Source organism: Xenopus laevis, chromosome 9_10S, assembly GCF_017654675.1.
Source record: "Xenopus laevis strain J_2021 chromosome 9_10S, Xenopus_laevis_v10.1, whole genome shotgun sequence".
In the NCBI taxonomy this organism is placed as follows: domain Eukaryota; kingdom Metazoa; phylum Chordata; class Amphibia; order Anura; family Pipidae; genus Xenopus; species Xenopus laevis.
In genome coordinates this window covers 67,776,591-67,789,344 of record NC_054388.1, presented here as the reverse complement: position 1 = coordinate 67,789,344, position 12,754 = coordinate 67,776,591, and the positions used below count along the sequence as shown (strand labels likewise).

Genomic DNA, 12,754 nt, shown 5'->3' with positions numbered 1-12,754 from the left:
ACAAAATTTCATGGGCCCCCCTGGGCTACGCCCACTGCAAGCCCCACCTACAGGTCCGCCCTTCCCACCACACAGTAAAAAAAACAAAAAAAATATTGGTGGCTAGGGTTCCCACATGTTAATAAAAAATAAAAAGATATTGGTGGTCAGGGCCCCCCATAAAAAAACATTTGTGGCCAGGGCCTCCCCATTAAAAAATATTGGTGGCTAGGACCCCACATGAGAAAAAAATTGGTGGCCAGGCCCCCCCCCCACATTATAAGAAAATTGGTGGCCAGGGCCCCTTAAATGTCCATGCCTTCCCAAAGTCAGCAGATCTCAGAAAGATGGGGGGCCCGGCTAATCAAGTATGTGTGGCGTGGCCCCCTTACCCTCGGGGCCCCCTACAACTCTGCCCCCTGTCCCCCCCTGATGGCTGCCCTGTATCTAGCACTGGATTTCAGAGGAATTCCAGACCCCAGTACTTTTTGAATGAGAACTAAAAAGAGCATTTACATGCCCCATAATTTGCTCTTACACTTCCGGGGTCATGGTAAGTGACCCTTAGCGTATTTAAAGAGGCCGTGAACCCAATTCAAACGTTTTAAACAATGACAGCAGTTTTCCAATATAAATTGATTTTAGAGTTATTTATAAATGTAATTGCTATTGAATGCAATAGCTGCCTTTTTGCTCATCGCTGCAATGCTGGCTCTGACTAAATGTACCATTGATACAAGGTTGCAGTAATCAGCTGTTCTACAGCCAAGACTCCAGATCCAAAAATGCCTTGCAAGTTTTGAGAATAACATACCTGTAGGAGAATCAGAAATGTGCAAAGCATTGCGGGAAGTGGCATCTTTGCTGGTCTGACATCATCATTTTATAATCCACCCCATGAACATGTGATATGTCAAATCATCATCCCAATCCATATAAAATGTTGCACGGCTTGATATAGTCTCCAAAGACAATAAAAAGCATCATTGTGGCCCCCTATCATGTTAATCAGTATGGTAGCTTCTTCTATAGGTACATATATAAAAGTATCAGTTTGCACTGTTATTTATATCTTCATAATTGACTGCCTAGTAAAGACAGAAGCTAATGTCAATTTATAAATATCTTACCTTTAGTCCTACAGCATCGCCTAACTTTACCTAACTTTGCTCTGTTGATGGAACCCTCACATACCACATGCACTTATCCTATCACCGAGATCATTTCACGTGCATTACACTTTAATTTCTGCTATATGCTATCAAGACTGAATAAAAAGCCCCTGTGGATGCTCATGTGCACAAATGCATAGAAGTATATGCTGATTAACTGTTTCATGAAATTCTAGTTATATGCACAAAGGAAGCACTAAATATTGCATTCTCGCTCTAGTCTGATGATGTTTAAGGGTTTGGTCTTTTTAATATTAGCAGCCTTCTAATTATAATTTCTAGGAAATATGAATAATTTTGTAGAAATTCCCTGTTTTTTTATGGCATATACAGTATTTTGCTGGATTTCGTCAGTCTTGGTTGACTTTCCCTTTTTTTCTTTTGATTTTGTAGGATGTTTGTGTTAAATGTGGCCAGAAAAGGCTATTGTACCTATTAGGTGCAAATTAGGGGCCCAGTGGTTGGGTATTGTAAAAGTTGATCATACAGGGAGATGGATAAATAGCTAGGGAGCAAGACAAGCTCTATTCTATCTGGCTAGTCCAAATCCTTAAACTCCTTCCTTGCAATTTTATCTTGCGAAAAAAAATATATCTTTAGGACTTACAGGAGGTGCTCCATGTAGGCCATGACGCATCAATGAAGCCTTCTTACATACAAATTCAAAGGAACATAGTCACACTACACTCAATGCTTTTGCAAAAAATAGAAAATGCTTCTTTATTTTAGTGAGCATTTTCTATTTTTTGCAAAAGCATTGAGTGGAGTGTGACTATGTTCCTTTGAATTTCTATCTGGCTAGTCACCTAGTGAGGTGGCAGGAAGGCCTTGCAAAAGGGCACACGTTTTTTCTCAAATGTTTCACTATTAAAAAGCTTCTTTAACATTCACAGCCAAAAGCCGCATTGCTATTCAATAATGAAGGCCATTTCTGCAGCGTTGTCTAGTTTATTGAGTAACACACACATACACACTTGAGCGGTTATAAAAACCTTTACAAGTGCTTTTTGCACAGACTAGCACTTTACTGTTGCCTTCACCTGTGCATCTGCTGACACAGCACCTGCACTTTCTCAATGAATCCAATGCTGCCTCATTCTGCTGCATTCAAGAGCAACAAACCCCAGAGAAAGAAGAAGTGAGTTCTTGGAGACAGCTTTGCTCTGTATCCAAAATGAATTGCTCTGTGTATCATTTACCTTCTAGGTTTTTAACTATTACTACAAAGAAATGCCCGGCAGCTGTTCATTAGAACACTGTTTTATCTTCCCTGCTTTGCTAGGTCTGGCCTGAAATCCAATAAAATTGTGTGTAAACCAGTGCCCTCTAGTGGAAATGAAGGTTCTTACACCAGAAAAATTACAGAATAAATTAAAAAAGGATGAAAAAGTCAAAAGCTGCTTAGAATATGCATTTATCTTTTTAGCACCTAGTTTAGAGAGCTAAGGGGTAAAGTGAAAGGTATAAATACAATTTTAATTTTAGCCAAACCTTCTGAGAGTGGTACAGTTGTGTTCAGAATAATAGCAGTCTGACATCACTAACCCGATAAATCACTATTTTTGGTAGAAATTATATTTCTACATGGTAAATAATTTACTAGTAGGTGTAATAGAGCAATAGAAAACCAACGGACCCAACAGTCATGACATTCATGCTGCTAATTTTGTGAAATTAAATCATTAATTGAGGCTTGCTTTTACAAATAATAGCTTGTTCCAAATAATAGCAATGTGGAGTTTAATTAGTGAGGTCATTCATTCTGTGAAAAGCTTTATTCACTTTTTTAAACACTGATATTATTCTGAACACAACTACAATACATACAATACTTATTCTAGATATTACATACATGATGCTTTTTGGAATTAAGCTGCTCCCAAGTATGCCGTTCTTTGTTGATCCGTTTATATTGACAAATTACACTGCTTATGGGCATGCCGATGTATACAAGAAAGAGTGGCAAGCAGCAGTGTCAGCAGATAACCACAGATTTCCAGGGCAACACAAGGTATACAACACACTAAACAATAGTTTAATGTATTGTTGCCCTTAAGCTTTTCATAGACATGCAGACCCTTGTATTGGACGAACGACCGGACGTCCCAATCTTCCACTCTGCCGCTAACCGATCAGATTAAATAAATTCGTAAAAGAACAAATCAGGCAATGTTCTGGCCGTGACAGCAATCATATGAAAGTTATGCCTGACAAATAGTGACAGTTACTCATTAATATCGTCAGATAAATTATCATTGGCCGACAGAAATCTTCTAACCCATCCATTGACTAAACCACAGATGGTCATGATATCAAAATATGTCTGGACGTATAAAACATTGATTCGTACAACTATATCCTTGCGTCTATGGCCAGTTTAACAATATTTTTATTGGTTTCTATTTGCAAAAGGTTAATATACAGCAGATAAAAACAAGGAAGCATTTATCTTTCTATACTTTAAATGAAAGCTCCGTTTTGTACGGCTCTCTACTTTTTCTATGAGTGGATAATTAAGCAATAATCCTAATAGTTCATTTTCTGCAGTACTTAATGTCTTTTCCAGAGAGCACAGTACTGATGGATAAGCACAGGCCGGAGCTGCACAGATGTTTCTTTGAAAAGGCAGAATTCACTCACTGCAACGTCAGACGTTCATATTTTGCTCTGAAATAACACCACTACCACTGAAAAAAAGACATTCTTTAATGTTCATGCGCTAACTAATTAGTGCTGCAAAAAAGCTGCAACAGCAATCAAACAGGATAGAACAAATTAATGGCTCTAAAAAGGCTGACCAAGTGATCCAGGCATGGGGAGATGGGTGATTAATGTTAACATTGGAATGACTATCCTCCTTTGTGCGTGGCCACCTTTAAATGCCTGATTTAAACTGTTGTTTGAATCTGAATATACAAAGTGCTGTAGTAGGTTAAGAGGAAATGGGTTTTCAAAACATGAAATTGAAATATATATGTATAACCATATTTCAATATCACTTGAAGTTGGAGGCCTCCATCTCTGACCACTTGCCTTCCTCTAGCAGGCTCTATAGTGATGAACACTTGTGAAGACTATGCACATACCTAGAGACAAGGAAACAAGTGATCAGAAATGGCAGGCACTGCCCTACTGTGCTACATTTTATCATGAGGTATGAGAGAACAGGACCCTGTTATTGTAGCTGGTTGGTTCAATTCAGGAGGGTGGTTTGGTGTTCTCTGCAGTAGACCAAAGTGATATAATAGGGTTCTGTTCTCCTTGAACACCTTGGAATGGCCAACCTCCTTTGTGTGTGGCTACCTTTAAATGCCTGAAAGAATATACAAAGTGCTGTAGTGGGTGAAGAGGAAATGGGTTTTGAAAACATGAAATTCAAATATATATTTATAACCATATTTCAATATCACTTGAATGTTGATATGCAATAAGCATTACATAAAATGATCCTTAAAAATGACCACAGCCTTTACTTGTGCTACATTTTATGCTTTTCACCAATAAGTGTTGGGATGTACATTGTTACAACAGAAACTGGCATGTTGGTAGTTAAAAGAGGTTTAACAATCTACAACCTGAAAATTAAATCATTCTTGGCAACAAGCCTTATTATGTATAAGAGGTGTTTTTTGTGCTGCAGATGTACAGAGAGCAATAATACTATATGGCTCTCGTTTATGACACCTGTTACAGCTAGGCCAAGTGAATTGAGTAGCCCTACAGAATCTTACTGGCTACCTCCATTGCTACAAATGTGTTTAATGACATCCTTTAGACACCTCCCCTTAGCTCAAATGTTAGAGACATATGATTGCACAGTAATATCAGTATTTCAGCTATAGGTTCAATAATATCAAGTATATCAAATCAGTATTCACCCCAAATTTTAGGGCGTCCAGGCATATATAGACTATTCTCTGCAAATTCTAACTGGCCTTTTAGGCTGGGTCTTTCCAGCCAACCACTCAATTAGAATTAAGATATTAGAACTGCCAAAGAACTAGGGATGCACCGAATACAGGATTCGGTTCGGGATTCGGCCTTTTTCAGCAGGATTCAGATTTGGCCGAATCCTTCTGCCCGGCTGAACCGAATCTTGATTTGCATATGCAAATTTGGGGCAGGGAGGGAAATTGTGTAACTTTTTGTCACAAAACAAGGAAGTAAATAATGTTTTCCCCTTGCCACCCCTAATTTGCATATGTAAATTGGGATTCGGATTGGTATTCGGCCGGGCAAAAGGATTCGGCCGAATCCTGGATTCGGTGCATCGTTAGTTCTTTAGCATTGGGGTTTCAGCCAAATCCAAAATAGTGGATTCAGTGCAACCCTATAAAGAACAGATAAAAATGCTTAAGAACAGCAAGGTTTGTTATATTGAAGTATATATAAAGACTGTTTCATTTTAGTACTACTGTTCCTTTTAAAAACACATAACTGGAATAAAGTATAGATGCATAAGTTCAGTAGTATGACTTCTAATAGTATTAATCTACCATTAACAATAAAACCTCTCAAAGTAATACAAATGTAGCACAAGTTATTGCACACACAGGAGTTCTGAAACTTTAACAGAACACTGATATTACTCATTCCATAACAGAATGTAATATAAAATTAAGTAAACCCTCAGCAGTGAGGCCAGCATCCACCACCAGAGAAGTGAAGTTTGACAATACACAATGCTACATCCATAGAGTTTACATATATTTCCTTGTAATTATGAATAAATAAATGGCTATAGATATCATCCCACAATCCTGCCAACATTCACTTTTATTGGAGTCTCTGTTTAATAAGATGCACACTCAACATAAGCCCGTGTGGAATTCAACTGAAGATCCATTCCTTAAAACACAGTCCTGTGCTGCAATGTTATTCACTCTGATGTGGACTTCTTTAAGTAGGCAATCAAATCTAAGCGCTCGTTCTTCTTTTTTATGCCAGCAAAAATCATTTTGGTTCCTGGAATATATTTCTTTGGGTTTTCCAAATATTCAAACAGCGTATCCTCTCCCCAGACAATGCCTAGAAGAAATCAAGAATACATTAGAATAGTTATTTATATACTTTCCTTTTCTTCAGGGGGATATGGAGAGCCAAAGCACCTACTGCAAACATTTTGTTTCCACTCCCAAAGCCTGAAACTCACACTTTTCCAAGAATAGCCCCTCATTGAGTGATGTGCAAAATATGTTTAATAAATCTATTATCTGATAACAAATCTATTTTATCTGTAATCTATTATTTATTCTCATAGATTTTTGAAATAGTAAAGTGTTTCAACATTTTTATCCTGCTGCTAGTAACTCAAGGCACAATTTCAGGCAGCTGGGAATTCCATACTGCTAACCTGAGCTAAAATGAGTCTGTTGCACCAAAGATATAAATTCAATATGCTTAATCCAAAATCATCAATTTGTTTCTGCTATTTGTAAATCAATTGAAGCAGGAAAATAAGTGAAGATGTTGAAACTCATTAATAAAATCAGAAGTGAAGGGTCACTGTAGTTAGGCCTCCACACATAGGCAAGCGCCAAAACACATCTGAATATACAAATGGCTGTTGTGGGTCAAGAGTAAAAGGGGTTTTTGGAGCTCAAAACCTTATGTATGACTGTATTACAATATATCTTGAAATTCATCTCTTTCCCAATAAACCTACTTATATTGTAGTGGAGTTCAAAGCCATCTCTAGCCACCTGACTTCAAGATATAGGCTTAATAGTCCCGGTAGAGTTGCGTTTAGTGTAGGATTTACATTACCTTTGCTTTTGTTTGCATCAGTGTAAGAAAATCCCGGGGCTTGTCCAGTTTTCCGGCCGAAGAGACCCCATAAGTTAGGCCCAGTCTTGTGTTTCCCAGTCTTTTCAACTGTGTGGCACTGAGCACACTTCTGGATAAAGATCTTCTTTCCCTTTTCAGCATCCCCCATTTTGTATCCTAATACATATATGTGGAAAATAAAACAAATCCTGTTATAGCCATCATACAGAATATATAGAATCGCAATACAAGTATCAGTCATTTCCCATAGTACTGGACCAGTCAGCAGTGGGTCACAAGCAGAATATACTTTGTCATGTTGGGAACTCTTATGGCATAGGGTTTTTTTTGGTAGATCTCTCTGACCTACAGTGATACTATTAAAGCAGACCTGTCACTCAGACATAAGAAGCTGTATAATAAAAGTCCTTTGCAAATTAAACATGAAACCCCAATTATGTTTTATTAAAACATCCATACCTGTTATGAACTCGTTTAAAAGTCTAAGTGGTCAATCATTTAATACTAGCCCCTCCTCTATGCCTTCAGCAGGCAATTACTTTCACTTTCTATTCGGTACTTCCTAGTTTAGGGTGGCCACCTGTCCGGTTTTGACCTGGTCAGCCCAGTTTTTTGAAGGGCTGCCCAGGTCAAAACTGCCTCCCCGTTTTTCCCTATGATTGACACGGCGATCGGCCTATCGCAAAGTTATAGCCCTCCCCTTCGCATCACGGCCATGCCCCCTTCGCATCACAGTCCCGCCCCCTGCCTGGTCTCCACCGGGCAAAAAGGTGGCAACCCTATCTTAGATGTTATTGCACTCCCCAAATTCCTCCTTCCTCCTCGACATCTAATTGTGTAGCCAGTGCTTGGGCATCAGGTGCCCCATTCTGGTGCATAAACAAGATTTTGCCATGATGCAAAGTTTGCCTTAATAACAATGTCCACAAAATGGCGCCTGTTTTACTAATTACAGTTAGTGTAAAGTAATAACTGCTTTTCGCTATACCCAAAAAATGTACACTGCTTTACATTTAATTTCAGGCCCTTGTATCTGTCACAATTAATATGAGCTCCTGCCAACCCAGACTGTACTTTTCCAAAATATCAGTATTTGAAAACCCAACTGCAATAACCCTTAGAAGCTAGGGGCATAAGGCACTATATACTGGTATATATCCTGAACACCAGGATATCATAAATTAAAGGCAACATGACACAACATTCGCAGCAGTGGCTGGTAGGTAGAGAGAGGAATCTTCATCAGTTTTCCAGCCAATGCCACTAAAAGGGTATAACTATACATGCTTTGTATTCAGCTCACATTTCATGTCTGTGCAACACCATAAATAATTCACAGTGGCACTAGTTTACAAATGTTAAGAGCAGGTGAGTACATATTGATATACGCAGCACATATCATCTTATTTCTCTATCTATGCTATGACAAAAACAGGCTAAAAATAATTTATAATGGTGGTATTCTGCACATTACTGCCCTCATGCAAACTCACTTGTTCTCTGGGATATCTTGAGCATTGCAGGTCTGGCATTTGCACTCACACTATGCTATATTTACACTTCTAATCTAGATTGAGTTACTTTCTCCGCTCAGTTCTACAATGTGCTTGGTATGTATGTATGTATGTGACCTGTTATCCACAATGCTCGGAACCTGATGCTTTCAGGGTAACGGATCTTTCCGTAATTTGAACAAATGACTGGAATATGAATAGTAAAGGAGAGGAATAGAAAGGGGAGTAATAAAAAGTAAAAATAAAATTGTAGCTTTACAGAGCATTTGTTTATAGATGGGGTCAGTTATCCCTATTTGAAAGCTGGAAAGAATCAGAAGAGAAAGGAAAATAATGTAAAAATAAAAATAAAAATAACGAAGACCAATTGCAAAGTTGTTTAGAACTGGCCATTCTATAAAATACTAAAAGTTGACAAAGGTAAAACACCCTTTTACTAAAACATAAACATGTCACTAGACCAGTGATCCATCCAACCAGTAGCTCGCGAGCAACATGTTGCTCTCTAACCCCTTGGATGTTGCTCCCAGTGGCCTCAAAGCAGGTGCTTATTTTTGAATTCCAGGCTTGGAGGCAAGTTCGGTTGGATAAAAACCAGGTGTACTGCCAAATCAAGCCTCAATGTAGTCTGACAATCCACATAGGGGCTACCAAATGGCCAATCACAGCACTTATTTGGCACCCCTGGAACAGTTTTCATGCTAGTGTTGCTCCCCAACTCCTTTTACTTCTGAATGTTGCTCACGGGTTGTAAAGGTTGGGGATCCCTGCACTAGACTATAAATGAAGTTGGTTAGTCTCAAAGATAACTAAAGGGGTGGTTCACCTTTAAGGTAACTTTTAGTATGTTATACATATATCCCTGGTTTTTAGGGGAAGGCATTGAGGGGGCAAGCTCTTGTTATTCAAACATAGCCAAAAGTACCAACAAATATTCAAAAACTGTCAAGCAACTATTTGTTTCTCCCCAAGTTTAAAAGGTACATGGGTTCATTAAAAAATTAATATAATTTAACATTACAGAGATAATAATGAAGATTAGAACACATTCCATTTGATTTCATTTGGGGGAAAGATTATAGTTATTTTACACAGAGGCGTAACTGACAGCAGTGAAACTAGTTGGAAGATGACTGACAGTCTATTAGAGCTCACCCTTCAAATACTGAGGACAGTTTAAGAAAAATGAGCTGAACAACACCCACTTCTCACATGGATACAACACCCAATGGTAATGATAGGTCGCACACATCAATCATTGTTAGGGAAGCATAGGCAGATGGAAGTGCAAAGAGAACATAGCAGGGCTACTAATGTGGGTAAATAAAATATACAAATAAATTCAGCAGCCCTATAACTGTAATGACCCAGGCCTTTAAACACTGTCCTCAGGAGATCCCCATATGGGATCTTGTAAGGTCATCTTCTGAGTTGTAGTGCTCAGTGTGCTCTGAACTTATGTTGAGAAGCTAAAAATATAAGATACTATATACAGGTATGGGATCGGATATCCAGAAACCCGCTATCCAGAAAGCTTCAAATTACGGAAAGGCTGTCTCCCATAGATTCCATTATAATCAAGATTTTTTAAAATGCATTTTCCTTTTCTCTCTAATAATAAAGCAGTACCTTGTATTTGATTGAAACAACGACATAATTATTCCCCATTGGAAGCAAAACCAGCCTATTGGGTTTATATCATGTTTGCATGATTTTCAAGTAGACAAGGTAGGAAGATCCAAATTATGTATGACTGTATTACAATATATCTTGTAATACAAATCCATTATCCGGAAAACCCCCAGGTCCTGAGCATTCTGGATAACAGGTCCCATAACTGTACATATATTTGGTGAGCCTTAGGTAGAATTAGAAGAGCACCATTTTTTGTTGTACAAGTTGCTACAAGATTTTGGACTAAAAAAAAATTATTCACAAGCTTTGTGATCATTGGAATTCATCAAAACATTAGTAGAAAGTGAAAAAACAATTGTCATTAAAGCTGATACAATAGGGCTTATTGTCATTCTAATGCAGTAGGCACTGGTGCCTATGCTGCTGTGTAACATCACTTTAAATAGTTTAGCAATCAGCCTTGTATCATAACTTTTATAATATATACATAAATACACAAGCTCAGGTAATGGAAAGCAGCCTAGGATATGTGATGTGAAGCACCACAGAACAATACTGGGACCTACCTACTGGTGGCATCTTCAGAGGCACAGATCTTCACTACTGGTGGTGGCCTTGGGCTAACTAATGTTTATAATTTGGTAACCGTTACTAGGATGAAACTATTGTTAAAGAGACAAAGACATACATGGGAAAACGTATGGCTATTCCATATTTGCAGGCACCTATGTGGGAAAATTAATATTAATTCACATTGACAGCATTCTAGCCTACTGAAAGATATCTGTATCTACTGCTACTAGGAATTTGTGTTATCTACAAGCTAATAACATGCCACAGATTAGTAGTGATAAAACCAAGACTGCTTTTTTTCACATAAATAAAAAAAAAGAGCAGTAAAGGTAAAAATTTGGATTATTTGGACAGAATGCAGTCTATGGGAGACAGTCTTTCCATAATTGGAGCTTTCCATAGCTGAAGTTGTTTCATGTGATAACACTTACATTGCAAGTTTGATGGGGTATGGAAAAGGACATGTGCAGTATAACTAATATTAGAAAAACACTTTTCTATTTGAAACTCTGCCTACCAAATGGTGTCTGCACAGTGCCCAAAAGGCAGCTGGCATGTAGGGTATCAATATCCCTGCAAAAGGAGAGTTGTGGCAGTCTATAGGGAATAGCGGAGTCACAAGCATATGAAGTAACACAACACAAGTCGAGCAGTGAGCAGATAAAGGTAATATCATCGTCATATCAGAGTTCTACGTTTTGATACGTAGAATATGTGTTCAGTATAGACATTTAAAAGAGTAAACGCCCTTATTAAAATAATCGACAAGCAGCCAGCAGTTGGACCCACACTGAAATAAATGAATTTTGATTTTAAATAGGTGAAGATGAGGATAGATCATTTAGCAACATCATGATCATGGGATTGAGCAAAACCTTTTCTTTGTATGATTAATGAAAATGCAATTCTATGCAACTTACAAATATATAGTGAATAAAGTACCCCCTCTTGTAAAATATAAGGATATTATAAGTTACTGAGGAGTTTCATGACCATATAAAAACACGAGGCCGAAGGTCGAGTGTTTTTATACAGGTCATGGAACTCCAGAGATGATTTCTAATATTCTCATATTTTGCAACTGGGGTACTTTATTTATTATAATACACAAGTTTCAGGGAGTCGTGACAGAAATGACATCAGAACTCACCGTTTATAACTGATGACATCAGAACTCACCGTTTATTAGGATATAATTTACAAGAGATTCACGTCTTTTGTGTATTATGTATCAACATTTTCGGTGGTTTTCTAGTTATCTATGGACATTGCGATTGAAAGCAGTACATTATTTGTATAGCCCTTTAAATAAAAAATTAATTCAAAGCCACTTACAATCTAAATAAATGGATGTTGCTGACCCGGACACCCCAAAACTGGTTTCTGGGCCTTACCCCCTCCTATAGTACTTGATTAGCCCCAAACTCAATGCATTTGTTAATAACCCTCTTCCCCAGGGGAACTATAACTTCGCAAGCTGCAGACTGTAGGACGCCTGGGAGTTGTAGTTCACCACACTGTTGCTCTTCACTCCCTCGGTGAAGCAGAGCTTCCGTATCTATGGCAATCAGGTGGTCATGGCATTCCCAATACTGATTCGCAAGATGTTGTGCAGCAGCTGAAGCAATAAAACATGAAACAACAACCCAATTGCCCGAAGCATTTGCCCAGCTCCAAGTGATGACATAACGGCAGTTGCAGGATTCTATTAACGTTAGCAGGTAATCCCTGAACCTCCCCCTTTTGTCTCCAATTTTAATATCTCACCGTTAATTACTCTCACGGGTCACGGGGAAGCAATCACCCAGCGCCGCCTCTGCGCCAAACTCTCACGAGAGTGTCACCCTCTGGCCAACCAATGATGGCTGACGTCACCCGTACAGGAACTACTTCAAGTACCGCCCCGTGCGCCCGCAGTTATCCAATCATATTTCTAGCTTCGCTTAACTTTCAAGACGGATTGGTTTGACCCAGTATAGGGGGCGGTACTTCGCGAAACGTTCCCTTAAATAGACAATGCTTAGACTCCGATTATCATCTTGGTTTTCTTCCTATTTGTTTTAGTGTGTGCTGCAGCTGCCATACTGTTGGACA

General features: G+C 38.5%; 1 protein-coding gene across 1 annotated transcript; it reads right to left on the bottom strand.

The window, feature by feature from the left end:
* Positions 1 to 3,839: 3,839 nt before the first annotated feature.
* Positions 3,840 to 12,458, bottom strand: cyct.S (cytochrome c, testis S homeolog; the record flags this gene model as incomplete). The annotated part of the gene is given in 3 exon segments (NM_001091993.1): positions 3,840 to 6,179; positions 6,918 to 7,094; positions 12,428 to 12,458. Coding segments are annotated over 2 exon segments (318 nt in total). The 3' UTR covers positions 3,840 to 6,030.
* Positions 12,459 to 12,754: the final 296 nt, after the last annotated feature.